Source organism: Pseudonaja textilis, chromosome 13, assembly GCF_049901715.1.
Source record: "Pseudonaja textilis isolate UNSWEBS1 chromosome 13, rPseTex1.2, whole genome shotgun sequence".
Taxonomy (NCBI): Eukaryota; Metazoa; Chordata; class Lepidosauria; order Squamata; family Elapidae; genus Pseudonaja; species Pseudonaja textilis.
In genome coordinates this window covers 7,194,943-7,221,662 of record NC_142002.1, presented here as the reverse complement: position 1 = coordinate 7,221,662, position 26,720 = coordinate 7,194,943, and the positions used below count along the sequence as shown (strand labels likewise).

At 41.1% G+C, this 26,720-nt stretch overlaps 1 protein-coding gene across 4 annotated transcripts in view; it reads right to left on the bottom strand.

The window, feature by feature from the left end:
* The window catches only part of LRRK1 (leucine rich repeat kinase 1), a 102,219-nt gene that overhangs the window by 63,706 nt on the left and 11,793 nt on the right, over window positions 1–26,720 (bottom strand). For 3 of the 4 annotated variants that reach the window (XR_015745101.1, XM_026709255.2, XM_087941317.1), the window contains exons 3-16: window positions 22,248–22,411; window positions 21,470–21,641; window positions 20,441–20,620; window positions 18,746–18,894; window positions 17,001–17,227; window positions 14,118–14,245; window positions 13,439–13,602; window positions 10,997–11,134; window positions 6,535–6,647; window positions 6,376–6,452; window positions 4,917–5,046; window positions 3,618–3,730; window positions 2,259–2,473; window positions 108–272 (exon numbers count right to left, since the gene is read on the bottom strand). Coding sequence is in view for 3 of the 4 variants with exons in the window: in XM_026709255.2 (XP_026565040.2) it covers window positions 108–272; window positions 2,259–2,473; window positions 3,618–3,730; window positions 4,917–5,046; window positions 6,376–6,452; window positions 6,535–6,647; window positions 10,997–11,134; window positions 13,439–13,602; window positions 14,118–14,245; window positions 17,001–17,227; window positions 18,746–18,894; window positions 20,441–20,620; window positions 21,470–21,641; window positions 22,248–22,411 (2,135 nt within the window). In the remaining variant the exon portion in view is untranslated. The remainder of the gene's footprint in view (window positions 1–107; window positions 273–2,258; window positions 2,474–3,617; window positions 3,731–4,916; window positions 5,047–6,375; window positions 6,453–6,534; window positions 6,648–10,996; window positions 11,135–13,438; window positions 13,603–14,117; window positions 14,246–17,000; window positions 17,228–18,745; window positions 18,895–20,440; window positions 20,621–21,469; window positions 21,642–22,247; window positions 22,412–26,720) is intronic. The other variant, XM_087941318.1, reaches the window with a different exon arrangement.

The following is a 26,720-nucleotide window of genomic DNA, read 5'->3' as shown; positions in this document are numbered from 1 at the left end:
CTGTTAGAAATGAACAATAAAGTTTGTCAAATTTGTCTAAGCCACCCTGTACTGTACTGTACTGGGGAATAGACATTCTGCAAGTCAGCCTATGGCTTTGCTCCTACCTCAATACTGAGTAACCAGAATTGAAGATTCGCTACAGCTTCTTCTCCCAGTGCCAAGTTCCAGATGACAATGTACAATGCCTTATCTGTGAAGAAGCACTGGTTGACTGTTGACATGCTGGCGGGGCCTCCAATATCCCAGACGTTCAACTCAATGGCGTCAACCTAATTGGACAAAGAGCTACATTGAAGGAACCAAATAACCCCTCAACAGAAGTCAATTTAAAATGAGAGAGAAAGGGAGAATGGTCAATGCATAATGAGTTTGCACCCTCGAACACCTCCGTAATGTACGGCACCTAGGCGTCAATGGGTATTAATGTTTAAACTGAAGAAAGAGCACTTGTTATGGGAGAACGACCCCTTCCCACACAGGAAATTGATTTGCTTGCTTTTAAGGCAGCCACACATTCTCAGAGTTAAGATTTAGTATGGAATCCAGCTCCGACAGACAAGAGCCATAGCGGTCTTATGCTACATCCATCCAACCAGTTAATCTGCTGCTAAATTTTGCAAAGCATTCAATGACTCAGAATTAAAGTTCTAATTTGAATCCCACTGAAAACTCCAGGTGTGAAAGGCTCCATAGGGAAAGCAAAGGGTAGATACCAACAACACTATTTTGAAATACACCAGACTCCATTCCGTTGTCATTCACCTTCAACGTCTCCCACCCATTTGACCTTTTTTAAAGTCAGATTCTGAACAGGGTGCAAATTAGATAATTAATTCTGGAATTCTATGAGAGGTTCACCTTTTAATGAGCGGTGGCCTCCAAAGGCCCAATTTGGGAACTTTTCCGGATGAATTAAAATAAAAATGTGTGTGTGTGGGTGGGGCGAGGATGTTGTTTTGGTTATGGTCAGGTGCTATCTGAAATTGCTGAAGGCGACTTATCTTTCACATTCAGAAATATTTCCCCTTTTCCATGTATTCCATGTTCTCTATATGTCATACCCCTGTCAGTCTGAACCCGAGGAGGATGAACAGCTGGCAGGGAGGGGGAATGTGGTTTTGTTGGCTGTGGAGGAGGCTGGGGAAGGGCAAAGTCCAGCTGGGCAGAGCAGGGGAGAGATAGAACATGGGAGAGGGAGTTCAGAGGAAGATCTAGGCCCAGCCCCTCTTCATCCTAGGGCACGCAAGGAGGAACAGAGAAGAGAGCAACGTGGGTTGCATGGCTTATGGGGGAGGAAAGGGCCCTGATTCCCTTCATTAGCCACAGCTGGGAATGAAAGTTTATAAGAACTGAATGCTGACTGCGGCAGCTGCTGGGAGCAAACATGACTTTATTCTGTGTTGCCATTGCTTATCTGTGTTCCTGGCATCTTCCCAACCATGTGAGTTATTGCCATGCCTCCAAGTCTAGAATTCTTGCTCCTGCCCTGCCAAACTAAGTATCTCAGTTTGGCTTGATTGGACTTAAAGCTACAGTTTTTGTTGACCATGTTTTGGAACATTCTCTTTGGCTGTTCCTGGATGAGTTTTTCTCCAGCCAGAAGGTAACCTGGACATTGGGGGCAAAGGTGGAGCTCATAAAGGGACTTTTATTGATTATCTGACTGTGTTGCCTTTGTGCCACACCCCAGGTCATCACACTATACTTTTGTTACAGATTCATGAGAGGGTTTTTTTAAGTATGCAAATGAGATGCAGGTAATCCTCAACATACATACACACATGTACATATACACATACATACATGTACATATATACATACATACATATACACATACACATACATACACACATGTACATATACACATCCACATCCACAATTGAGCTCAAAATTTTTGTTGTTAAGTGAGTTTGGCCCCATTTTGCTACCTTTCTTGCCACAGCTGTTAAGTGAAACGCTGCAGTTGTTAAATTAATAACACGGTTGTTAAGTGAATCTGGCTTCCCTGTTGACTTTGCTTATCCAAAAGTCACAAAAGGGGATCCCATGACCCTGGGATCCTGCAACCATCATAAAGGTGAGTCAGTTGCCAAGCATCTGAATTTTGATCACATGAGCATGAGGCATATTGCAAGAGTGGGAAATGGTCCTAAGCCACTTTTTTTTTGAATTTTTTAATTTTGAACAAGCACCTCTGGGACAACCATGACCTGGAGGACTGAGAATCTCCATAGACATTTCTCTTTTTTATTTACCTTGGATTTGAATCCAGCAGGTCTCTGGAGCTCCCATCTTGTGGTCCGGACAGTGGCATTGTCAGGCATTGAAAAAGAAGATTTCCCTGTCTGCAGGATCTCAACCAGGGTGGATTTTCCCTGTCGAGGAGGACCTACCACCACCATTTTCATCACATTACATCTCTCTGCTTTGCGTAGCTGGGCACGTAAGTAAGCTAAAATGGTCTTGGGTCCTGCAGGTAGAAGGGATGGAGAAATCATTGGTAGATGATTGGTGACGGGCTTCCCCTGTCCAGTTGTGTCCAACTCTAAGGGTGGTGCTCATCTCCATTTCTTAGCCAAGTTAGCCAGCATTGTCTGAAGACACTTCTGTAGTCATGTCTATATGCCAAGGTGCATCAAACACCATTACCTTCCTACCTTATCTTATCTACTCACATTTGCCTACGAACTGCTGGGTTGGCAAAAGTGGTAGATGATAGCTAATAAAAAAATATATTTTGTGCAGGATGAGCAACCTCCAGTCATCTTTGACTAATTTTTAAAGCCCTCTATAAGTAAGCAACCTGGACCCTGAATAAGAGAGATCTGAGGAATCTTTCTCTCTTCTTTCTCTCTGTCTCTCTCTCTCTCTCTCTCCCTTCCTCCCCCCTCTCTCTTTCTTCTCCCGTCCATTCCTTAGAAGTGTGGGAAGCTAGGATGACTAAAGAAAAAAAATGCAAAATTAATCAATAGGTTTTTTTACAAAAAAAAAAAACCCTTGGATTCTCCTGATTTAAAGTTTGGGCTGAATACGGAAGTCATATATTGCAAAAATAAACAAACTGATGGAACATCATCAAGCAATAATAGGCCTATTCAAAATGAGTAAATACCAGAAGCCCAATTTTATGTAAGCCAAGGATCCTTAATTTCCAGTTATGGTTTGTCTTAATTGCTGCAGAACTTGCCAATAAGTTAAGTTACAACAGAAATAACCATTCTGAAAAATATAATCTTAGGCCAGGAAGGGACAAAACTGACATCGTTTGGTTGTGGGATGTCAAAAACTATGACTTTCTGCAAAATAATAAATGCTGCCTGTCATTTCTACAGCACTTACTCAGAAATGTACGGGTGGGAGGAGTGGAATCCATTAAATGGCTGTACTGTGAGCTTCTGTTTGAAGGAGAAGGTTGCCTGCGAAGGAACTGATCGAGCTGAATTTGAATCGCATGGAAAATCTGAGGTCTGCAATTCTATTTCAAAACAACAACCTGGACAGAGGCCCTTCCATATTGCCCATCATTCAATAATGAATAAAATCAGGCTTGGTCTGGATTCTCTTCCTGTTTGAACAGCTGAGATTAATCAGTTAGAGAAAGGGAAGAACCTCACCCTCTTTTCTGATCTCCGTTGGAAGATTGCCAATGTTTAGATCCTCGATATCCAGCTGCCAAAGATTAACCAGTTGTCCAAGTTCAGTAGGAAGCTCTTGGATGCCTGGGTTACTATGTAGAAAAGGACACACACTCATCAACTGATCCTCAGCCTTGCCAAGGGCGACATTGAAGTAGGCAAGTTGGCAACGAGTCTAGCCTTCAAATGAATATGTGGAGGTATAACATGAAACTGCTTTAGCTTAGGCGAAACCATCGTGGAATTTCAATGGAAAAGGAAACTTAAGAAAATAACAAAGTTGGAAGGGACCTTGAAGGTCTTCTAGTCTAATCCCCTCCTCAAGAAGGAAGCCTTACACCATTTCAGACAAATGTTGTCCAATCTCTTCTTAAAACTCTCCAAGGTTGGAGCACCCATGACTTCTGGAGGCAAGTCATTCCACCGATTAATTGTCAGGAAATTTCTGTCAGGAAATTTCTCCTTAGTTCTTGGTTGGTTCTCTTTTTGATAAGCATCCATCCATTGCTTCTTGTTCTGCCCTCAGGTGCTTTTTGGAGGTTAGCTTGACCCCCTCTTCTTTGTGGCAGCCCCTTAGATATTGCAACACTGCTATCATGTCTCCCCTAGTCCTTCTATTCACTAGAGATATCCAATTTTGCAACTGTTCCTCATGTGTTTTAGCCTCCAATCCCCTAATCACCTTTGTTGTTGTTAACTAAGTCTCTTGAACAAAGTTTCTCCACTTTTCTGGTTAGCTAAGATGAAACACAACCCCTCCTGTTAAATTCTGTTTTGTGTGTTTCTCAGCAGTGTTGTTAAAAATCATTTCACAAGTTCTCAGTGAAATGATAATCTTGAGAAACTTTAAAATTCACAGTCTTTTACTCAACATAGGAGTTCATTTATTTCTTTTTAATTTTACTCTTCTTCCCAGGAAAACAATGAGCATATATTATTTTTCCTTCAACCATCTCCTACCCCAACCAACTTCAAGATAACACTGAGAGGTGGACATAGGGAATCTCATCCTGTATTTCCCCATTCTTGGGGTCTTGGATCTTCTAGCTGTGTTCAGCTAAAATTCCTTTATTTCGTCTACATCTTGGCAAGGCTCTCTTGGAATTATGTTACACCTTCAAAAATATCTGGAGAAAATCAAGAGCACCCAATCTTTGCACTGAAACTACCACGTTCATCAAAGGAAACCTCTGGAGTTTCAGCAGCCAGTGAATTAAATATTCTTCCAAATTAATGAATTAAATATTCTCTACAACTGTTGGGAAGAACTCAACTCACTTTCCTAAGTAGAGTTCTGACAGCCCCCTGAGGAGACAAACAGACTGCGGGACGGAGTCTAGTTGGTTGTCATTCAGATAGAGGACCTCCAACGTATCGGCCAGGAATTCAGGAAACTGTAGGGTATATTCTGGAAAGAAAAAGTAAGACAAATACAAGTTAGATAAGAGGATATCCAGGACACACACGTTCTGCAAACTAGCAATCAGATTTGATAGGATAAAGCCCCCTATTCGCCAGCTGTCGATCACAGGTCTCAAGAAAGGGACAGGAGAACAATCTGTTATTTATTAATATTTAAAATATTCATTTGGCCTGTTTTTCCTACAGCAGAGAGTTTCTTATGACCACAAGGTGGCAGAGGACAACTCATGATGAAAAAGGGATGGTGATCAAAAGGGGATTTCAATACATATTATAAACATAAGGAAATCATTTCCAATCCTCCAACCCTTTGGAGGAAAACAGCATTTTAAGAAAATAAACCAGGAGAAAGCGGAAGAAAGACACCGTGAATATTGTCAGGGGCTACCAATTTGGGGAAATGGATAAATGAGCTCAGAAAACTGCAAATTAATATAAGGGGGGGGGGGGCTGTCAAAAAAATCTTGTTCATGTGCAGTGTCAATTGGTTTTGAATCAAGGCGGCCCAGTGGTTAGAAGGCAGTATTGCGGGCTAATTCTGCCGACTGTCAGCAGTTTGATTCTCACCGGCTCAGGGCTGTATCCTTCTCAGGTTGGTAAAATGAGGACCCAGATTGTTGGGGGCAATATGCTGACTCTGTAAACCACTTAAGAGGGCTGTAAAGCCCTATGAAGTGGTATATAAGTTTATTGGTTTTATGGGTCACTTTATATACCATTTACATACCATTCAAAAGAGACAAAAAAGCAAAAAAGGAAACAAAAAAGACCAAAACACTTCATGGCCAGCAGTTAAGATTCAGATAAACAGAGATTAGCACTAGGCTCAATACTCCAATCGAGGAAGTGCCAGCTCGGACAAACAAATAGTAAACAACAGCCTATTCAAGGAACAATTAAGAAGATTCCCACCAACACTGACGGAATAAGCATAAACAGAACAAATCCCACTCCCTTCTAACACTGATGATATTACCTAGCTGGGTAATGAAACATCTGCAAGAAAACAACCAAGCTCAAAGAACACCAAGAACCCACAGCTCCTCCTCCCCCAACACATAGCTCTACACACCTCATTCCTTTCTAGCACTGATGATATTACCTAGCTGGGTAATGAAACATCTACAAGAAAACAGCCAAGCTCAGAGAGCACCAAGGATTCCACAGATCTATTTAAAGACAAATACTCAGTCTCAGCTAGAAAATACAATCAAAGAAGCAGCCATCAAGAATCTTAAATGTACTTGAATATCCTACCACTCCATTCTTCATTTCATCCTGCGCATCTGTCTGTCTGTCTCTCTAACACACTTACCTATCTCGCTGCCAATGCAAGTTCTGTTCCTTGTAGTGAATAAGGGAATCCATTTAGTTTTGGTCCCTTCCTCAGTTCTGTAGGCAAATGTAAACAAAAACCAATCAAACAGGGAGATTTCTTCCGTAACGTGACTTAAGAGAAACCCCCAAAACTCACTTTCCAAGCTGATTCTTAGAGAGATCCAGAGATTTCAACAATCGGCAAGCCCACTTCTCTGGAGAAGGTAAGGTGACTATCTGATTTCCAGAAAGTTTCAGGGAGACCAGAGCCTGAAAGGGAAAATCGATAATGATAGTTTTTGCATAGACGTCCCAGGAAAGGAAACTGTTCAAAATCTGCAAGATGGTAGATGTGGCATCACGATCTTGCAGAATTTGACATATAGACCACTGAAATCTGATAAATCTTGAAAAGAGGAGATGCAAAATTCAAAGGGGGAAAAAAGAGATGGGATAACAGGAAAAAAACTGAAAAAATATAATTTTAGGGCATTTTAAAATTTTTTGTTGCTTTTTAAAAACGAACATAAACAAACAAAACATAAAAAAACATCAAGCTATCTTCCATAGGTGTACACACTCCTCGTATTTGTTATTATCTATATACAGTATATAAAAGCAAAATACCACTCATGCATCATCACAAAATCTCCAGAACTGTAAAGCCTACAAGCTTGAAATTTCGCATGTATATTTCTTTTGGCTTCTAGGTGCTCACTAAGAAAGGATTTTTCAAAATGACTATCAGAGCATTAGTATTTTGTGTATTATTATTAACACGCTTTGATGCTAAAGAGTTCTACTTCCACTCTCCACCTGAAAAGAAATCTGTTCCAAATGCACAACACAAGCAGATGAGAGGATTTTCAGTTTCAGTCTCAGTTTCAGAGCACCAAGCAGCTTTAGTACTGAACAGTTGAGCTAAGCCATGTCCAGGCTCCTTGCTGTCTCCTTCTTGCTCAGAAGCAAATACTGTTTCAGTTTCCAAATTGCCCTCAATTCTCTCACACACTGACAGAACACTAGCCAGATGAATACCAATGGATGCTGGTAGGCAGAGGCACAATTTTTCCCTTATTTTCCTCCCCCAAAACTATTCACGTACTATTCATCTCAGGTAGAAAACTTTTTGTGGTTGCTGTTGTTATCAAGGGGTGTTTTGATCTTTTTTAAAAAGCAAAACAAAAACAACCTTGCCCCAAACCAGGACAGTAATGAAATATCGAACAGTCTCTTTATTCACGTATACAGAGATACTTGCTGCCTGAAAATGTTGCTCATTGAAATACAAAAGTTAGAACCAGAAAGGCTTTTCTCCCTATTTATTTTTCTTTCCTGCTTTTCCCCCTGCTTATCCATCTAATATACATAGCGACCATAAAGGAAACAGGACCATCTAAGGAATACAGGATCATCTAAAGTGAAAGTGACACTAGACTATCCCAAATGTGCTTTTTTTTCAAGAGGCAGCTGGACTTTCTGGTTTTTCTTTGAAGACGTTTCGCTTCTCAGCCAAGAAGCTTCTTCAGCTCTTTCCCATCATCCAGTCAGAGCTCAAGGAGCTCCAAAGTAAAGCAGACGTTAGGGTTATCTATAGAAGTCTAAGGGACGCGGTGGCTCAGTGGCTGAGACGCTGAACATCGATCAGACAGATCGGAAGTTTGGCAGTTCAAATCCCTAGCACCGCGTAATGGAGTGAGCTCCCATTATTTGTCCCGGTTTCTGCCAACCTAGCAGTTCAAAAGCATGTAAAAATGCAAGTAGAAAAATAGGGACCACTGGTGGGAAGGTAACAGTGCTCCATGCGCCTTCAGCATTTAGTCATGCCGGCCACATGACCATGGAGATGTCTTCGGCTTTGTAATGGAGTTGAGCACCATCCCCTAGAGCCAGAAATGACTAGCATGTGTGTGCGAGGGGAACCTTTATCTTTTTAAGCTCCAGCAAAGAGTAAGAGGAGATGAATGGAATTAATGCTCCTCTATGGAAGCATCATAACATGTTGCCTACATTTTATTTTCCATTTCCAGTTAAGGCTAGAAATTCCACCTGTGTGAAATCCTGGACAGCTGTCACCTTCTCCAGAAGCATTGGATGAACATTTCCAGAGTTTTCAAACCAGTTGGCTAATGTTGTAGGTGACGCATCTTCAGGAAGTCATGCTGAGAGAAGATGCATAGGTGATCCAGACCAAAGATCTGACTTGCTATCAAACAATTATGCAGTGCTACAACCATGTATATTATTTTTTAAATTACAGCTGTCTTCACACCGCACTAAAACAACCCTACTGAGGAATGGCCCAGAGAACAAATAAGTAACAGAGGAGCACCGCCTAGTGTTCAAATGATTCAGATTACATGCATTTCACTTTCCATGAAGGAAAGCCCCTTTGCATAAGCTGAAGTCACAACTACAGTGTGTGCGTGTGTGTGTGTACGCGTGCGCGCGCGTGCACACACACACACACCTTCAAAACCCATATGAAGACTTAGGGATCCAAGACCAGTTAATCCAAGCAATAAGTTGCAGACTCTTTACATTCCTATGTATTTTGCATAATGAATATGTGTTTATATGTAATGTGAAATGGTGTATATATGGATGTGTGTGTGTGTGTGTGTGTGTGTGTGTGTGTGTTCAAGAATAACTCTGGAACTCCTCGAGCAATTTCAACCAACCTTGGTGCACAGATGACTTACCCTGTGGAAACAAAAACTGTGCGGGTAAGACACCCCTAACATGCCTCAGGGTGTGTGTGCCTTAAAACGGTTTTCTACTGTACAGCACAGTGGATTTGCCTTGGTAACAGCTTCACAGTTCTCCACAAGGGGGCTCCCTCTCAGCCCTCCAAGGAAACCTCAGGTGATTGGCCAAGTGCAATCAAAGGCTACAAAATGAAGCACCAGCATAGACAAGAAACTCCCAAGGAGAAGAATAGAAGACTTGCGACTGTGCGCCAGAGACAGTACAACAGTGTGAGTCCCGACTAAGGATTTTCCTGTCTACTACAGGATTGGGATAAATAAATACCTGGGCAATTCCAGGTTATTGGCTAGTTATTTATAAAATTTATTTGCTGCCCATCTCATATCCTATGACTCTGAGGATGTATCATCACAGTCGTGAAATTAATTACACTTGCTGACCTCAAAGTTCAAGAAGCAGCATGATTAGGGTTGATTTTGCCTCTTCCTTTTACAGATAAGATTTTTTTTTTTACAAGTTAATTGTCAATTCTACATGTAATTAATGGCAGAGCAGCTCAAGAAGTTACATTGTCTTAAGAAGAGCCAGGTACACCAAGCAGCTGCTACCATTATTCAAAGTCCATCCTTCCCTCCACATAGATCTTATCTCCCTATTTTATTTCATAATAATCATGTTATAGAAAGGCCAAGCCAAAAGAAACTGACTGACCCCCAAATCATCCAGTATGGCATGGAAATAAGTTTTGCTTCTGGGCAGGTCCACCATCTCTCCTACCTCACAGTATCTTTCACCACTACATGGAGATTCAAGCAAACTAGATTGTGAGGGTCTAATCCAGAGTTCTCTCAAGATGCAAACGACCACAATTAATTTCTATTTTGGAAACCCAGCTCCCTTGAGAAGTTGAAAATTGAAAACAAGTAGCTGTTCAACAGCACGACCCAAAATCTCTGATCTCAAATCACATTTATAATAACACCTGTGTGACTGGGAAGGAACTACAATGATTGGCCATGCCAGCATCGCACCACACATCTGAATTTATCGAAGCCTGGTATTCTATCAAAGGAGCAATTAACAAGCCTCTTGATGTAGATCCAGCATATGAATACATAAGAAACCTGACCATTCGAATGGCCAATCAATAAGAGAAACAGTCAGGGGCTCAGAATCTAAATATAGCTCCAAACGAACAACCAGGCACACGACCAAGTGATCAAACTGGCCCACAAAACATTTAAATAGCTAAGGAGAATAGGACAAGAAAATCTTGCCTGGTAACAAAACATTCAGAAACTAAAATTGAAACAAGCTTGCAGAGCAAACCACTGCCAAAACCCCTTGAGAAGTCTATAACAATGCAGAAGGAAACAGAAGAAGGGGATGACTAGCAGCAAGGTAGACAGACTTGATCCAAGCAGTGATGGATGTACCGTCTGAAGGACCTAGCTAGAGGATGGAGAAAGCATCTATTGTGTCGTGGGAAAGAAGGAGACAGAGACAAGGATCCGCAATCAACGGTTTACTGGTAAGCACTCAATTCTAACTGCAACACAATGAGGGCTAATGGTTGGCGGGCTCCCTTATATAGAGGTTACCTGCCATGCTGTTAGCCAATTAAGTAACTGTATTTTCCTGCACTACTAACAGTGGGCTATTCTGTGTTTGCAGCTGCAGAGACACAACAGTATCCATGCAATTGCTAAGAATTGATTTGATGGTACTCAATCAATCAATCAAGCGGTTGGCTGGAATAATATCCCTTCAAGGCGCTATAGTGAAGGTGCTTCAGATGTTCATCAGATACCCCTGCTGATCTGAGACTGCAAATAACATAAAGCAAGCCATCCCAATTTATTTTACAGAGTAAATGAAGTGGCCCCAAAGGGTAGGAACAATCTACTTACTTCAAGTTGGAAGAGACCCTGTGGAAGATCTTTCAAGGAATTGTCGGAGAAATCTACTTCCTTGAGATGGTTTTTCCAAAACACTGCCAAAGTATCAGGGAGAGAGTCCAGCATGTTTCTAGCTACTTTGCAAGATTTCTGAAAATATAAGGAAGAGAAAACTTTGTATTTGTCCATCAGATTTTATACAGGTATGAATCTAATAAACTTGTGAAAATATATGTGTGTTGTGGGCCCATCAGCTGCCAGCAAAGCTGGCGGCAGCCTCAAACAATGAGGAGGTTGGGGAGGAACTTGGGCCAATTCTAGAGTCTGGAGAAGGCTCTGATGGATGCTCTGCATCGGAAGCAGAGATAGAGCCAAGGCCGCCTGACATTTCCCAGCCACCAGAGACGCAGCTGCCTTCAGAGACTGAGATAAGTGGGGAGAAAGAACAGCTGGAGCCTGTTCTAGATGCGTGTATGCTCAGAGCTGACAGGAGAGGAGAACAATTAAAGAACAGGGGCCAACTCGGAAGGAAAAGCACACGTGGACGCTGAATGGCCCCTCCCTGGCTAGAAAATAAATAGAAGGAAAAGGGGAGTGGTGACTGTGGGAGACAACCTTCGGATTTCTGTCAGAAGATTTGCTCATCTTGGTTCGTGCCTCAGAGAGTGCTTGCCAGAATTTAATTTACAGCTTTGGGGCTAGAAACTCCTGGCCTGGCAGTTATCTCAAGGAACTGATCAGGTCTGTACTTCAGTTAACCCTTGGAAAGATTATTGCCTGGACTTTTCGGTGTGTGAATGACAGTAATTCACAGTAGCTAATAAAGAGGGGGTTTTCAAGGCCAGGAGTCTGTTTCTTGCTTCTCTAAGGCTGGGTCAGAACAAAATGAGTTCAAATGATGGAGATGCACGTTTGAGCTACATCAAAGAATGTCGAGTTTCTTCATTGCACACACACAAACCTAAATACAACATCTGTAGTTGTTAAGAAAGTGAGGACAGGTTTGAAAGAAAGAAACCATTTCTGATGAAATTTCATGGAAAAGTTTTCTCACGTACAGCTGTGTGAAAAAGTCCTACTCACTTTACGGTTTACAGTTTATGACATTTTTTGGATAGGCCACTGATTTTATAATATTTTATGCTAACTGCTAAGCAAATATTGTTATATTTAAGTAAATACTGGTGGTTTTTAAGTGAAAAGCATAAGCTTTTTGCAATTTGGTGCTGTATGGGTGGGGATTGTGAATTTTCTTGCATGCTTACAATGCATGCTTACAATGACTATGAAAACAGATTAACTGATGCATACCCAGTGGCATACATGTTGCAATTACTAAGGCCGATGCTAGTGTTTTGTTAACATTTTTATTGTTTGTGGCCCTGAAAAGGACTGTTTAGGCAACCAAACATGGTTATTAATATAAAATTGGCCAACCCTTATTGCTTATCATCAGGCGGCATCACTTTGGCATAGACTGTATAAGCCTTTGCACGTGATCTTTGGTGACAGTGTGGTGCCTTAAAAAGACTTTGGTTATAGTAACAAAAATTTATGCATCTCAATCCGACTACAGAAATTTTCACCAAAGTACTAATTTTGTGTGGTTTCTATGAGTGAAAAGTTGATTAAACTTTTACAACAATTCATTTAGTCACCATTCAAAGTTACAACAGCACTGGGGGAAAAAAAGAATTATGATCATTTTTCATACATCCGTTGCAACATCCCCCTGGTCACATGATCAAACTTCAGATATTTGGCAACTGATTCATATTCATGACGTTTGACATGTCCCCATATTATGGGATTCTCTTTTGCGACCATCTGACAAAGTCAATGGGGAAGCCAGATTCACTTAACAACTGTGTTACTAACTTGACAATTGCAGTGATTCATGTAACTGTGGAAAGAAAGGTCATAAAATGGAGCCCAATTCACTTTAACAACAGTCTCTCTAAGCCACAGAAATGTTGAGCTCAGTTGTACATTAAGGACCACCTGAACTTACTCAAAGATGTCTCCCAATGCGATGACACATTCTAAAGTCAGTGGTGGGATTCAATTTTTTTTACTACCGGTTTTGTGGGCGTGGTTTGCTGGATGTGGTATGGCTTGGTGGGTGTGGCAGGGGAAGGATACTGTAAAATCTCCATTCCCTCCCCACTCCTGGGGGAAAGTTACTGCAAAATCCCTTTCCCTCCCCACCCCACTAACCTGCTTTTCAGCTCTGTTCTCCTGTGCAGGGCAACCAAAGAAGACCCAGCCGATCAGCTGGGACTCAGGAGGCAGAGAATAGATGGGGGCGGGGCCAGTCAGTGGTGATATTTGCCGGTTCTCCAAACTACTCAAAATTTCCGCTACCGGTTCTCCAGAACTGGTCAGAACCTGCTGAATACCACCTCTTCACTGAGTTCATGTAACTATAGAAACATGATGATTACCCAGACTTACCAAAGGACATGCCCATGGTAGAGGAAACACTTTTAAGTTATTGCTAGATCCGTTGAGGTTTTGCAATGATTTCAAGCAGTGCAGAAAGGAAACAGGCAGCTCTGATAATCTGTTGTCTGAGACATCTAATTCCTGCAGTTTTCTTAATCCAATCCAGTTGGTTGCTGGGGGGAAAAAATCCAAAGGAAAATATCTCACCAAGAAATATGAGAATCTTTGTGAGTTAGCTTTATTCTTGAACATTTTCTCTGAATTAGTTGCCTTTTTGGGCAATATACTGTAGTTTTGCAGAATGACAATGGCCAAATTCATTCACTATGCTAAGCCATCAGGCAATTTGCCTGGACTTTGTACTTAAGGTGGATCCAATCATGGTGATGTGTAAAGATGATTTGTAAGTTAAGAATATTAAGTTGTACATTTATGGCTTCGGGGTTTCCAAAAGAAATGAAGAAGGAGGTTTGTGTGTGTGTTGAAGGATGGTCAGACAGGCACACTGAACATGCTTCAGGATATGAAAAGAAGGAAGAATCAATAACTTTCAGTGATTTGAGAAGATGTAGAAACTGAACATAAAAAGGGCCACCATAAGTTAAAGGATAAGGACGTCCAGAAGGAAAAAAAAACATGTTTCTTTCCATTCCAAAGCAAATCGCTGAATTTTGAAGATATCACTCACCGTTCTCCTCATTGAATAGTCTTTCCAAATAATTTTTGGCAGCAATGAGTCGTTGGAGTCGAGAAAGGTGCAATAAACCAGAAGGAAGGCTGAGGAATCGGTTGTTAGATATGTCAATCTCGAGTAACCTGTGTATTAAAAAAAGAAAGAAAGAAAGTGGCAGTTAGATAGATAGATAGATGGATGGATGGATGGATGGATGAATGGAAGGATGGATGGAAGGATGGATGGATGGATAGATGGATAGATAGATAGATAGATAGATAGATAGATAGATAGATAGATAGATAGATAGATAGATAGATAATGGATGGATGGATAGATAGATGATAGATACATGAATGGATAGATAGATAGATAGATAGATAGATAGATAGATAGATAGATAGGTAAATAGATAGATAGATTTAAAGCAAGGAAGGAAAAACTCTTTTGTGTCTTCTTTCTTTTTTTAACTTCTTTCTTTTTTTAACTTGCCAATGTGACCCTTCTCAAAACAAATGGACTTTTATACCAGAAGACTCAATAAGTCTGGCTGCCAGCTGGGATGAAGGCAAATATATGTGTCCCAGGATAATGTTGCAGGATACAATCTGGGTTGGTCCCCAGGAGCAGAGGTTTAGTCTTCTGAGCGTTTGGATTTCTGCTGGAGCCCATCTTTGGGGAACTTCTCTCTCACCAAGAATGGATTGAATAAATTATGCTCAAAATTGGAAACTGTCTATTGTCCCTTCAGAGGAGATGGTCATTAAAAAAAATTCACGAGTGTGCAGAGATGGACAACCTAACCAAATTACTAAAAAACAACAAAGATAGTGAATACTACAAAGTTTGGAACTGTTGGTATGAATGGTTAAAGAAAAAGTAACATTTGATAACTGAATAAGGTATGAAATTATGAAGGATGTGCATTTAATTATAAAGTATTCTGTGAAATTAAAACATTAAAAGAATGAGGAAGGTATTGTAACAAGGTAGTTCACGTCAATGTTATTGGGTAAAAGAAAAAAAAGAAAAGAAAAATGTAACCAATGCTCAATACCTGCTGCAAAATGTATATATGTATATATATTTGTTTATATGTTTGTTTGTTTCTTTTTAAATGTTTTAAATATATGAAACTTAAATAAACTTTATTTAAAACTCTAAAAAAAAGAAAAGGAAAAGAAAAATCCATTAGACTAATGGAGCTATCAGACCTGCCTCAGCTAAGACCCTAGGAGAGAAAAACCCTCGACTCCATTTGGTTGAAGTGATTTTTTTACTAAGGATTAGTGGTTGCAGCAAAAGCAAGGCTAGGTCTGAGTATTCCTGAGTAAAGTTACAAGCTTTTTCCCTGTTCAAGACCCTTCTCCCTGACCAGTGTGAGGCATCCAGAAAGTACCCATGATATTAATCACTCGGAGATATTTTCTCTCCAATTGATTTATTTAGAAACAGATCTGGCATGTCCAAAGCAATTTCCCAAAGTAAAATTATTTTCATGAGTTACACAGAATCCACCTTCTCTCCTCCCACTTCTACACTTCATAAATCGCGAGAACCAATTAACTGTAACTGGAATTTCTTAATACGGCATACAGAATAACCGTGAACTTTTCATCTCCTCTATCCCCGCTTCCATGAAATGTGACAGCTGATTTTTAAAGCTGACAACTGGACTGTCAGTGTTCAATAGCATCCCGGTTTGATGTCTTGGGAACCGCTTTGATTGTAGGCATGTCTTGAAGAGGTTTCTCATTCTTTCCCCAGCCAGGCATCCCTAAGGCTGCTGTTTAGCACCTCTGGGTTCCTGTCAGTATTATTCCCTCCCCCCTTACATCCTTCTTCTCTCCACCTGTACAATTTCCCCAATTTCCTCCACTCTCTCTGTTTATGACAGGATGCCAGCAAACTTATTGAGGCATAGTGAAGATAGCAGAGCTGACAAGAGGTTATTGCTGTAATGGTTAAATAACCTAAAACTTAAGTCCTTGTTCGTTTTAAAGGTGTTAACCATAGTCTCGATCTGGGTCATCTTTGGACACAAGACTCCTTAGCATCTGTTCTGACCTAGGCTTTACAAAATCACGAAACAGATTCCTTGTCCCATCAAAACCCCTTTTTATTAGGCTAATGTGAATTTCTATCATTCACATCCAACAAAGTCCCAGCAAAGAGTCTTTCAAGAGTAAATTACAACCATAGACCTTACCAGGCTTGGAGAGTTGCCAGGCCGATAGCTTCCAAGCACAAGGCTGTAATAGAAAATACTTGGCAAGGAGACTCTGAGAGTCACGGACAAATCTTCACACTAATTAAACAAACTAATTGTCTCCTGCAAACACCACTGCCCTTTTGCTCCTCTTTATTCCCTGTTGGAGGGGCCATTCACCATCCAACTGTGTGCCTTTACTCCTGAGTCAACCTCTGTTCCTTAATTGTTCCCTTCTCCTGGCAGTTCTGTGCATGCGCACATCGGGAACAGGCCCCAGCTGTTCTTCTGCCTCACTGATATTCGACTCCAAAGGCAGCTGATAACTGTCGGACGGCCCAGGCCCCATCTCTGCCTCTGATGCAGAGCCCTCGTCAGAGCCTTCCCCAGACTCCAGGACTGGCCCAGGTTCCTCCCCAACCTCCTCACTGTCTGAGTCTACTGCCAGCTCCGCTGGCCACTGGCCAGCACAAAACAGCATCATTGCTCTCCTCATAAAAGGGCAGGCAAAGGCAGAACGGGCCATCCCAAGCATTGTCTTAGGGAACAAAGCAATTCAAAACAGTTCTTGAACTAAGACTGCATAGAGTTGAGTCAACTGGTAATGTCACCACTGTCGCCATACAGCCTTTGCTTGATTCAAAGTACACTCTCCCAGGTAAATTTCTCTAAGAAGAAGGTCCACTTACTTTGTGCAGATGATTCCATCCGAGGACTGTACATCAAGCAGCTGTTTTAATCGGTTGTCAGAAAGGTTCAGTTTCTGAAGGTTCATCAGTCCCCAAGGGATGATGGATGGAAGGGAGGTCAGGTGATTAGTGGAGAGGTCCAGCTCCGTTATTTGATGGGAAAAATCTATCAGCCAGTCAAAATCCACCCAAGGCAATCTGAGCTTTGACCAGTTCACAGAAAGACCCTGAAGATAAAGTGTTGAGGAACAGTTAATGGACATCAATAATTCTGGTTAAAAAGCAGGAAGACCCCGAAGATAAAGAGAGAAGGGACATTAGATGGGGATCATCAGCAACTCCAATTAAAAGCAGGTAAGAGAGACTTTCAGAGAAAAACAGAAACAGGAAAATTACTATATGGCTGAACATTTCTTACAACTTATTCAGGCTATGAATAGCAGGCTGAACTATTCTTCTCTTCTGAACTATTCTGCTGCTAATTAGAGATTAATGCTTAAGGATATATTTCAGAACTGAAAGAAAAATATCAGCTGTCTTTTTTTTTCTCACCACTATATTGCAATAACACTGTTTTTTAAAAAATATCCCTGGGTTTGCAAACATTAACCCAGTAACACACAGTTTATTCTCCATCTTCATTTATTCACATTACTAAACCATAATGTAAATTTTTAAAAATCAGCTTGATATGTTGGGTGAAATCAGGTATTACAGTTTCCAAGCTACGGTGTACGGCTAAGCATAACTCCTGCCAAAATATGAATGTATGTATTGATTCGATTTGATCTGATTTCATTTGATTTGATTTTAGTCTGCCACCACCAATAGATTCCTAAAGAATAATAATCAGGAAATAATGATCCATGCTACAGTAAGCACAAATGAGCGATTGTATAAAAATAACCTCAGAGCAAATAAAATATCATGTCATTATATATTGTACACTTATTTATCTCGATCAACATAAAATCGAAAGGCAGAAAAGACCAGGAGAAAATAACAAATAAAAAAAGTAATAAAGTGCAGTCAAGATTCAACTATTCATTTTTCATCTATTGTGTTTTTGAACTTTACAAACTAGTTTTAAAAACTAATTTATAATATGAAATAGAAATGCAAAAGAAAGTCGAAGGAAAATAAGAGAGGAAGAAGAGAAGGGAAAATGTAAAGAAAAGGAAAGAAAGGAAAAAAGGAAAGAAAAGATATTGACTTCCAACTCCCTTTGCAGTAGAATAAGATACTAATATCAAACCTCAACCTCAACAAAAGTTTCATTTTTTTCTACCTCAAGCATAAAGTCCAGAAGCTGTTTCCAAGTAGAAACAAAAGTAATGGTGCTTTTTTTCCTTTAATCAGTCAATTTAGCCATCTTTGCTAACTCCATCAACTTTTGCAGCCATTCATCCATTGTGGGAATCAAAGTGCCCTTCTATAACCTTACAAACTATTCATATGTATTAAATGCAGTTTTAGTAGAAATAGCATTTAGACTTCTATACTGCTTCACAGTACTTTACCAGGCCTCTCTAAGCAGTTTAAAAAGTGCCTCCAACAACCTGGGCCCTCATTTTACCAACCTCGGAAGGATGGAAGGCTGAGTCAACCTTGAGCCGGTCAGAATCAAACTGTTGGCAGAATTAGCCTGCAATACTACATCCTAACCACTGTGCCACCATGGCTACAAGTAGATAACAATTACAATAGTTAAACCATTTCTTTGCCCTCCCCCCAGCATGACTTACTGGTTTTGTCTGGACATTCCCGGATGAAGGAACTGGCTCAATGAAATGTTTGCAAAGAAGCCGTTTGCTCGCCTCGGGACAATCCATTAGTGTGTAGGAACAAAAGAACGAACCATTCTCCAGCAAAAAGGCAGCGATATTGTCATGGCCTAGCGAACACAGATAAGGGCTGAAGCTATGTTAAGCAATTAACATACAGGTTTTCCAAGACCGTTTTTTAAATGACTCAGTTCTGAAATACTCCAAAGCACTAGAAGGCAGGACAAGAAGCAATGGATGGAAACTGATCAAGGAGAGAAGCAATCTGGAATTAAAGAGAAATTTTCTGACAGTGAGAACAATTGATCAGTGGAACAACTTGCCTCCAGAAGTTATGAATGTTCCAATACTGGAAGTTTTAAAAAAGAGATTGGACAACCATTTGTCTAAAATGGTATAGGGCTTCCTGCTTGAGCAGGGGTTGGACTAGAAGATCTCCAAGATCCCTTCCAACTCTATTATTCTATTCTGAAAGTCATTCCTTAAAACAAGAATACAGCTAGTCGTCATTTAGTGAACAGAATTGGGACTGGCCACTTGATTGCTAAGTGAAGTGGTGACTAATGGAAACCACAATTGTGTTTACAATCTGACTTCAGCTTTTCTCTGCTTTACAGACCTGAGAGGTTTGTAAATGCGAGGATTGCTTGTTAAAGCTACTTTTCTTTTAATCACCACCATAACTGCGAACTGCTAAATGAGTCGGTCACTAAACAAGGACTGCCTGTTTATTTAATACAGCCTCATTCTCCAAGTTAAGACCTCCGTCCAGCCCTCCAGAATGGCCGCCAAACTATAGTTGTGAATGCTAATCAACCAGCAGATGATTAAAATAACACAGGAAATAATCCTATCATATCAGTTGCTTTAACAGATGCAATGGATACAATTTTCAATTCAAAATTCAATTTGTATCCTGTCTTTTTCAGTTGTTAAGTAAATCTCTTGAGTCGTTGAGCTGGCTTCCCCACTGACTTTGTTTATCCAAAGGTCGTAAAAGGGGGTTGCATAACCCCAGGACAACACAACTCTCACACATATGAACCAGTTGCCAAGCCTCCGACTGCAAATCACATGACCCTGGGAATGCTGCAACTTGATTTGGTGCCATTGTAACTTTGAACAGTCACTAAATGAACTGTTTGTAAGCTGAGGACTACTGTACTTTCAGTGGTGGGATTCAAATTATTACTGGTTCTGTGGGCGTCGCTTGGTGGGCGTGGCATGGTGGGCGTGGCATGGTGGCGTGGCATGGTGGGCATGGCATGGCTTGGTGGGCGTGGCAGGGGAAGGATACTGCAAAATCCCATTCCCTCCCCACCCCACTGACCTGCTTTCCAGCTCCGTTCTCCTGTGCAGGGCAACCAAAGAAGACCCAGCCAATCAGCTGGGACTCAGGAGGCAGAGAAGAGATGGGGTTGGCGGAGCCAGTCAGAGGTGGGATTTGCTGGTTCTCTGAACTACTCAACATTTCTGCTACTGATTCTCCAGAACTTGTCAGAACCTGCTGAATACCACCTCTGCGTACTTTAAATACTACACCATGCATGCCCCAGTTCCACTTTTCTGGTAGCCATCCTCCCTTTTGGGAAAGTGGTCCCTGAGAGTCCCCCAAAAAGGAAGAAATCATCCCAGAAGGAACAAACCATCACACACCTTCTTGCATGGCGGCATAAAGTGGCAATCGAAGAAGGACCGGGAACTCATTCTTTCTCACAGCGTAGCTGTCAGGATCCGCTCTGTATGCCAGCACTAAGAGCTTAACCACTTCTAGATGGCCTTGCTGACATGCCACCACCAGCATCCAATTCAGCAATTGCGAGATGTTCGTTGCACCTATCAAAACGAGCATTCGTGGACTGATGTTATAACAACCATGACTTGTTTGGGCAAAGACAACGTGTGAATTTTTCTGGACTGGTTTTGGCTTAGCATGTTGTGCAAATGCCCTGTTCATCATCTCCATTAACAACCCCATAAACCCTTGTGGGGTGGAGTCTGGAAAACTGAATGGAGCTGAGTGTTTAATGGCCAGATGCCCTTCCTGTTACCAATGCAGAGGTTTTTTTCCAGAAGATATATTCTCTTTGTGCCTAGAGAGAGAAATATCTGCCACTATCTAAGATCGAACTCACAGCCTCACAGCTTCCTGATTGTGAGACGAGAGCTCCCCATCTAAGGCCACTGCACTATTCACACTACCCAAAGCATGGTTTGTTGAATACATCTTGGCAGCTTCTTCCATAAGCAGGTAGTCCTCGATGTATGGCCACATTTGACCCCAAAATTGAGGTTGCAAAGTGAGAAATTTGTTAGTTGAGTTTTGCCTCATTTTACAACTTTTCTTGCCGCAGTTGTTAAGTGAATCACTGTAGTTGTTAATTCATCAAATTGTTTGTTTAGTGAACTCTGGCTTCCCCGTTGACTTTGCTGGCCAGAAGTTCGCAAAAGGGGATCACGTGACCCCAGGACATTGCAACCGTCATAAATATGAGTCAATTGCCAATTTTGATCGCATGAACATGGGGATCCTACCACGGCCATAAGTGTGAAAACTGATCGTAAATAACTTTTTTTCAGTGCCATTGTGAATTTGAATGGTCACTAAATGAACTCTTGTAAGTTGAGGACTACATGACGTAAGTAAAAGTGTACAGAAAGAGAAGGGCTAGAAACTCAACCTACCAAGAAAAGATTCTAGCAATTCTTGTGCTATGTCCTTATGTCCAAAATACGCAGCTACCACTGCTGGGTTATCATCACTGGGTTCAGGGCTTATGGTCACACCTGTCTCCTTTAACAAGTATCTCACGGCCAGCAGGTCCCCATAGGTGGTTGAAAGGCTCAACAGGTGCCCCTGATTTGAGAAAGGGAAGCATAATTTTTTTTTTTAATTTTGAGATCAGTCGTCCTCAAAACCTTCAACTCCTTCAAACTTTCAGAGGCCAAATAAAGTTCCTGGGTCCTCACCTTCTCCCCTTTTTAATTTATATATGTATATATATATAATTATTGTTATTGTTGATAATAATAATAATAATAATAATAATAATAATAATAATAATAATATCTGTCCATGTTGTGTGTGAACAGAGTTGGTTCTGGGTGTCATTCATATCAATTCAATTCACAGTAACAATATTAGTCATCTTTATCATGTTTATCAAATTTAAGTAATCCTCATTTTATTGTTTAAACATACATTAAAAAAATGCCTAACCTCTATAGACTTCTAATCTTTCTATTATTTTTATTTATTCTATGAACATTTATATTCTAATATTCCCCCTATCTAATTTTATGTCTGCCTCTTTCAGTTTACGATCACTCTACAATAGTATTTAAAGGGCAATTCTTTCTATCCATTGTCTCTTATTCTCTTTAGTGCTTCAATTCGTTCATATTAATCCAATTCCCAGTAACAGTATTAGTAAGATCTATCACATTTATCAACTTTATCAACCTTCTCCTCTTGAGAGAGATTCCTCCTGCTGGCTGCTTGGACCAGCTGTAGAGCAGCCTCAAAGTCTCCACTTCGGTAGAGACTCTGAATGGTCTCGTTTGCAGAGGTCTGGCCAGGGGAGAGAGACTCCATTGTGGACTGTTGACCACCCACGTCCGACATTTCTGTACACAAAGGATAAAAGATATTTAATAGGAATGACAACAAGACCGACAATAGGTAAGAACAATCAGGCACAAGTATAGGTAGTCCTTGACTTACAACAGTTCATTTAGTGACCATTCAAAGTTATAATGGCACTGCAAAAATGACTTATGAGCTTTTTTCACACTTATGACCATTGCATATGACCCATCTGATCAAAATTCAGGTGCTTGGCAGGTCAGAGGTGGGATTCAGCAGGTTCTGACCAGTTCTGGAGAACCCGTAGCAAAAATTTTGAGTAGTTTGGAGAACCGGCAAATATCACCTCTGACTAGAGATTTTATAATATCCTTCCCCTGCCACACCCACCAAGCCACGCCCACAGAACTGGTAGTAAAAAACATTTGAATCCCACCATTGTGGCAAGTGGCTCATATTTATGACGGTTACAGTGCCCTGGGGTCATGTGATCACTTTTGTGATTTTTCTGACAAGCGGTGTCAATGGGGAAGCCAAATTCACTTAACAACTTAGCTTATTAGCTACAGATTTATTTAACAATAGAGTGGAGTGGAGTGGAGTGGAGTGGAGTGGAATGGAATGGAATAGAATAGAATAGAATAGAATAGAATAGAATAGAATAGAATTAGTATTTATTAGTATTTATTTATTAGTATTATCTGCTTTAGAGTAGAATAGAATACAGAATATATTTTTTTATTGTCACTTTAAATATACACTAATCAGCATACATTAAAATGAGATTTTGTTGCATTCAGCTCTCAAAAGATAACCATTATGCATATACCCACATACATACACATATATGACACAAGGAAACATCACAGTCTAGTTTGAATGTATAGAAATACATGGGGGTGCGGGGAAGAACCCTGCAAATGTACAAGACAGATGGCATAAGGAACAAAGCTATGGCCAGAAAAGTGGGCCCAAAGTCATTTAACAACTGCCTCGCTTAGTAACAGAAATGTTGGGCTGAATTGTGATCATTAAAGTTAAGGAATTACCTGAAACTAGGAACAGCAGCTTAGTTCAATGCACTACAAGTTTATTACATGCTAGCTATATAGTTGGCACATTTTATATATTGTCTGCCAACTTTCATTCTGCTTTGAATCTTTAAAAAACAAAAGCAATTAAAAAACCCTAACCAAACTAATCAGCATGAATGAAAGGAAAGATGAAAGGAAAGAGTGGAAAGTCCTTGTAATGTATGTATTTTTTTTGAAATGAAAGGAACAAAGCAACTTCCTTATTATTTCTACCAATGGTACTTTCCATGGGTTGATTCCTAATCCAACAGAGGTACTGTCTCAGCCAATCAAGGCAGGCCAGATCAGGGACCCAAGGGTTTTACAACTCTAGGAGTTCTAAAAAGTACTTTATTTATTTACCCCCATTCATTGCTAAAAGGACAACTGTCATACAGGAATATCTCAAGGAGCTCCAAAGTAAAGCAGACATTAGGGTTATCTATAGAAGTCTAAGGGACGCGGTGGCTCAATGGCTAAGACGCTGAACATCGATCAGACAGATCGGCAGTTTGGCAGTTCGAATCCCTAGCGCTGCATAACGGAGTGAGCTCCCACTATTTGTCCCAGCTTCTGCCAACCTAGCAGTTCGAAAGCTTGTAAAAATGCAAGTAGAAAAATAGGGACCACTTTGGTGCGAAGGTCACAGTGTTCTGTGCCTCATTGGCATTTAGTCATGTCAGCCACATGACCACGGAGACATCTTCAGACAGCACTGGCTCTTCGGCTTTGTAACGGAGATGAGCACCATCCCCTAGAGCCAGAAATGTCTAGCACATATGTGCGAGGGGAACCTTTATCTTTTACCTTATAGAAGTCAACCAATATCCTTGAAAACCGACAGCTTTGGCTACCCATCAAATCTTCCTCATCAATTATTTAAAAGGGAGTCCAAGTCCGGAGACATAGGAGATGGCTTTGGGGAGTTGCAAAGGCATCAACAATTTTTGCAGAATAATTCTCAGACCTCCGAGAGTGTTTGAAGGATGCACAGAAAAAGGCAGCTCTAAAAACCAGGCAAAAGCTGAACACTTTAGCTGAAGGCTGGCTTCAGCAACTGGCATGTGTTTTATTACCCAAACTAGGTAACATCATCAGTGCTAGTCACTAGAATTCATTAGTTTGGGTAATGAAACAACCAAGCTCAGAGAGCACCAAGGACCCCTCAATTCAACCCTGAGCTACAAATATTTATTGGAACTGGCATGCTGCTACAAGCAGCATGTACATACAGTCACGCAGGCTTTCTTTTGGCCCAACAGAGGATTACAAACAACTTCAAATTGCCTTTGATGCCCCTGACTTCATGTTAATGCAACCAAAAGTGCTGTTTTAGCTTTCTGCTGCCACCACTTGAAAATCCTGGTCAAGAAAGAGTCCCATCAGGGGATGCTTGTTAGAGATCTCCTTCCTCCTCCTCCTCTTCTCTTCTTTCTCTTCTCCACAAACCCCATTCTCTTCTAGCACTGATGATGTTACCTAGTTTGGATAATGAAAAGTCTGCAAGGAAACCAACAAGCTCAGAGAGCACCAAGGACCCCACAGTCCTCCCCTCCTTCTCCACCTCCACTTCCTCCTCCTCCTTCTCCTCCTCCTCCTCCACCACTACCAATTTGGTACCAGCAAAGGGTCCATGAGAAATATATCACCATGTGTTGTCCATCTACAGTATTTTTAATTTATAATGAAATTCAACATCTGGAACAAAACAATACTTTTTAATATAGCTATAAACGTCTATACTCTTCCACCATTGAGGGCTTTCAATACAACTAATAAAAATGGAAAACGAAAATCAAGTAGCACAAAACCTTTATGCCATTAGCAGCAAAACAACAACTTTATTTATTTATTTGCTGATCACATTTATACAGTCGCTCATCTCACCAGAGATGACTGTAGTATTTGGAGAGAAAAGCAAGCAGCTCAATAAAAGATGTTAAGCCTCCGTAGCTTTTATCTTTGTATCCTTTTAATCCTTGTACAAGGAATTTTAGCCCTGAAGATCCTTAAGACACCTATTTGCACAATGCAAACTTTACTACACACACACACACACAAAAAGGGTTTCAATAACAATTCTGACATTTCTGCAAGGTGTAAAGGTGGAGTGCAGGAATTTGAAGTTAGGCAGCTCTGGAGAGAATTCACATCAAATTATAGAATTCACCTTCATGTCATTCTGCTTGCAAGGGTATCTCCAAACCTCTCGCAGCAAAGAGAGCATTAGTTCCCTTTGGAATCCACACAATCTGCTCTTTCTCAATGGGAGCTCGGAAAATGTCAAGATTATTAACTTGACAAAGCCTGTGCATGCCTCTCCTGAGCTGTCTTAGCATCCTGACGCTCGAAAGTATCTTCCTTTGTCAGAAGGAAAGAGAGACTTTTCATTTTGGTGGCAACAAATCCACGCAATGTCCCTTAGCAGTGATATGTGAGCATCAGCAGTGTCAGATACAAATAGAACTACCCATTTTAGCGTGATTTCTTAATAGTCCATTTTTTATTTATCTCCAAAGCCAACAAAGGGAGGAGAGCCCATGACTTAGAGGTTACTATACAAGCAGCCTGGGTTCAAAACCCAGAAAGGGTATGGCTAGTTGATGAGAGCTAAATAGCTTGGAATCAGGAGTGGGCTGCTGTGGTTTTGCCCTGGTTCAGGAGGACCTGTTGCTAACGTTACGTCTGGTTCAGCGAACCGCCAAATCCCACTCCTGTCTGGCTCCTCCCACCCCACCCCGCTCTGCCCCTCCCACTCCACCCCTCCCAGGAGTCTCCACACGGCCCGATTTGGATGAGAAGTAAGTGCAGGGCCCATGTGGAGGCTTGGGGAGGGGAAAGAATTGGCCTCCCGGAAGCAGAAATAGGCCCATTTCTGGTTTTTAGGGGGCATCCAGACCCCGGGGGAGGCAGTTTTTGTCCTTCTAGAGGCTCGAGAAAAGCCCCCAGAGCCTGGAGAAGGTGAAAATGCGCCCCCCCCGCCCCCGTGGTGCAGGAGGTCAACTAGGCCACGCCTACAATAGCCACTCCCACCCAGCAACCGGGCAGAGAACCCATTGCTGAAATTTTTGAAGCTCACCCTTACTTGAAATCCACTATTGACCTCACCCCCTTCCTAAGAGGTCTGTAAGGGACGTGCATAAGGGCACCATCGTGCCTACCGTCCCTGTCCTATTGTCCCCATTTATTTGTATCTATTTCCTGTATTCTTACTCATGTTTATACTTATACCTATTATCTTATAAGCAATTGACAAAAAAATAAATAGATCTATACT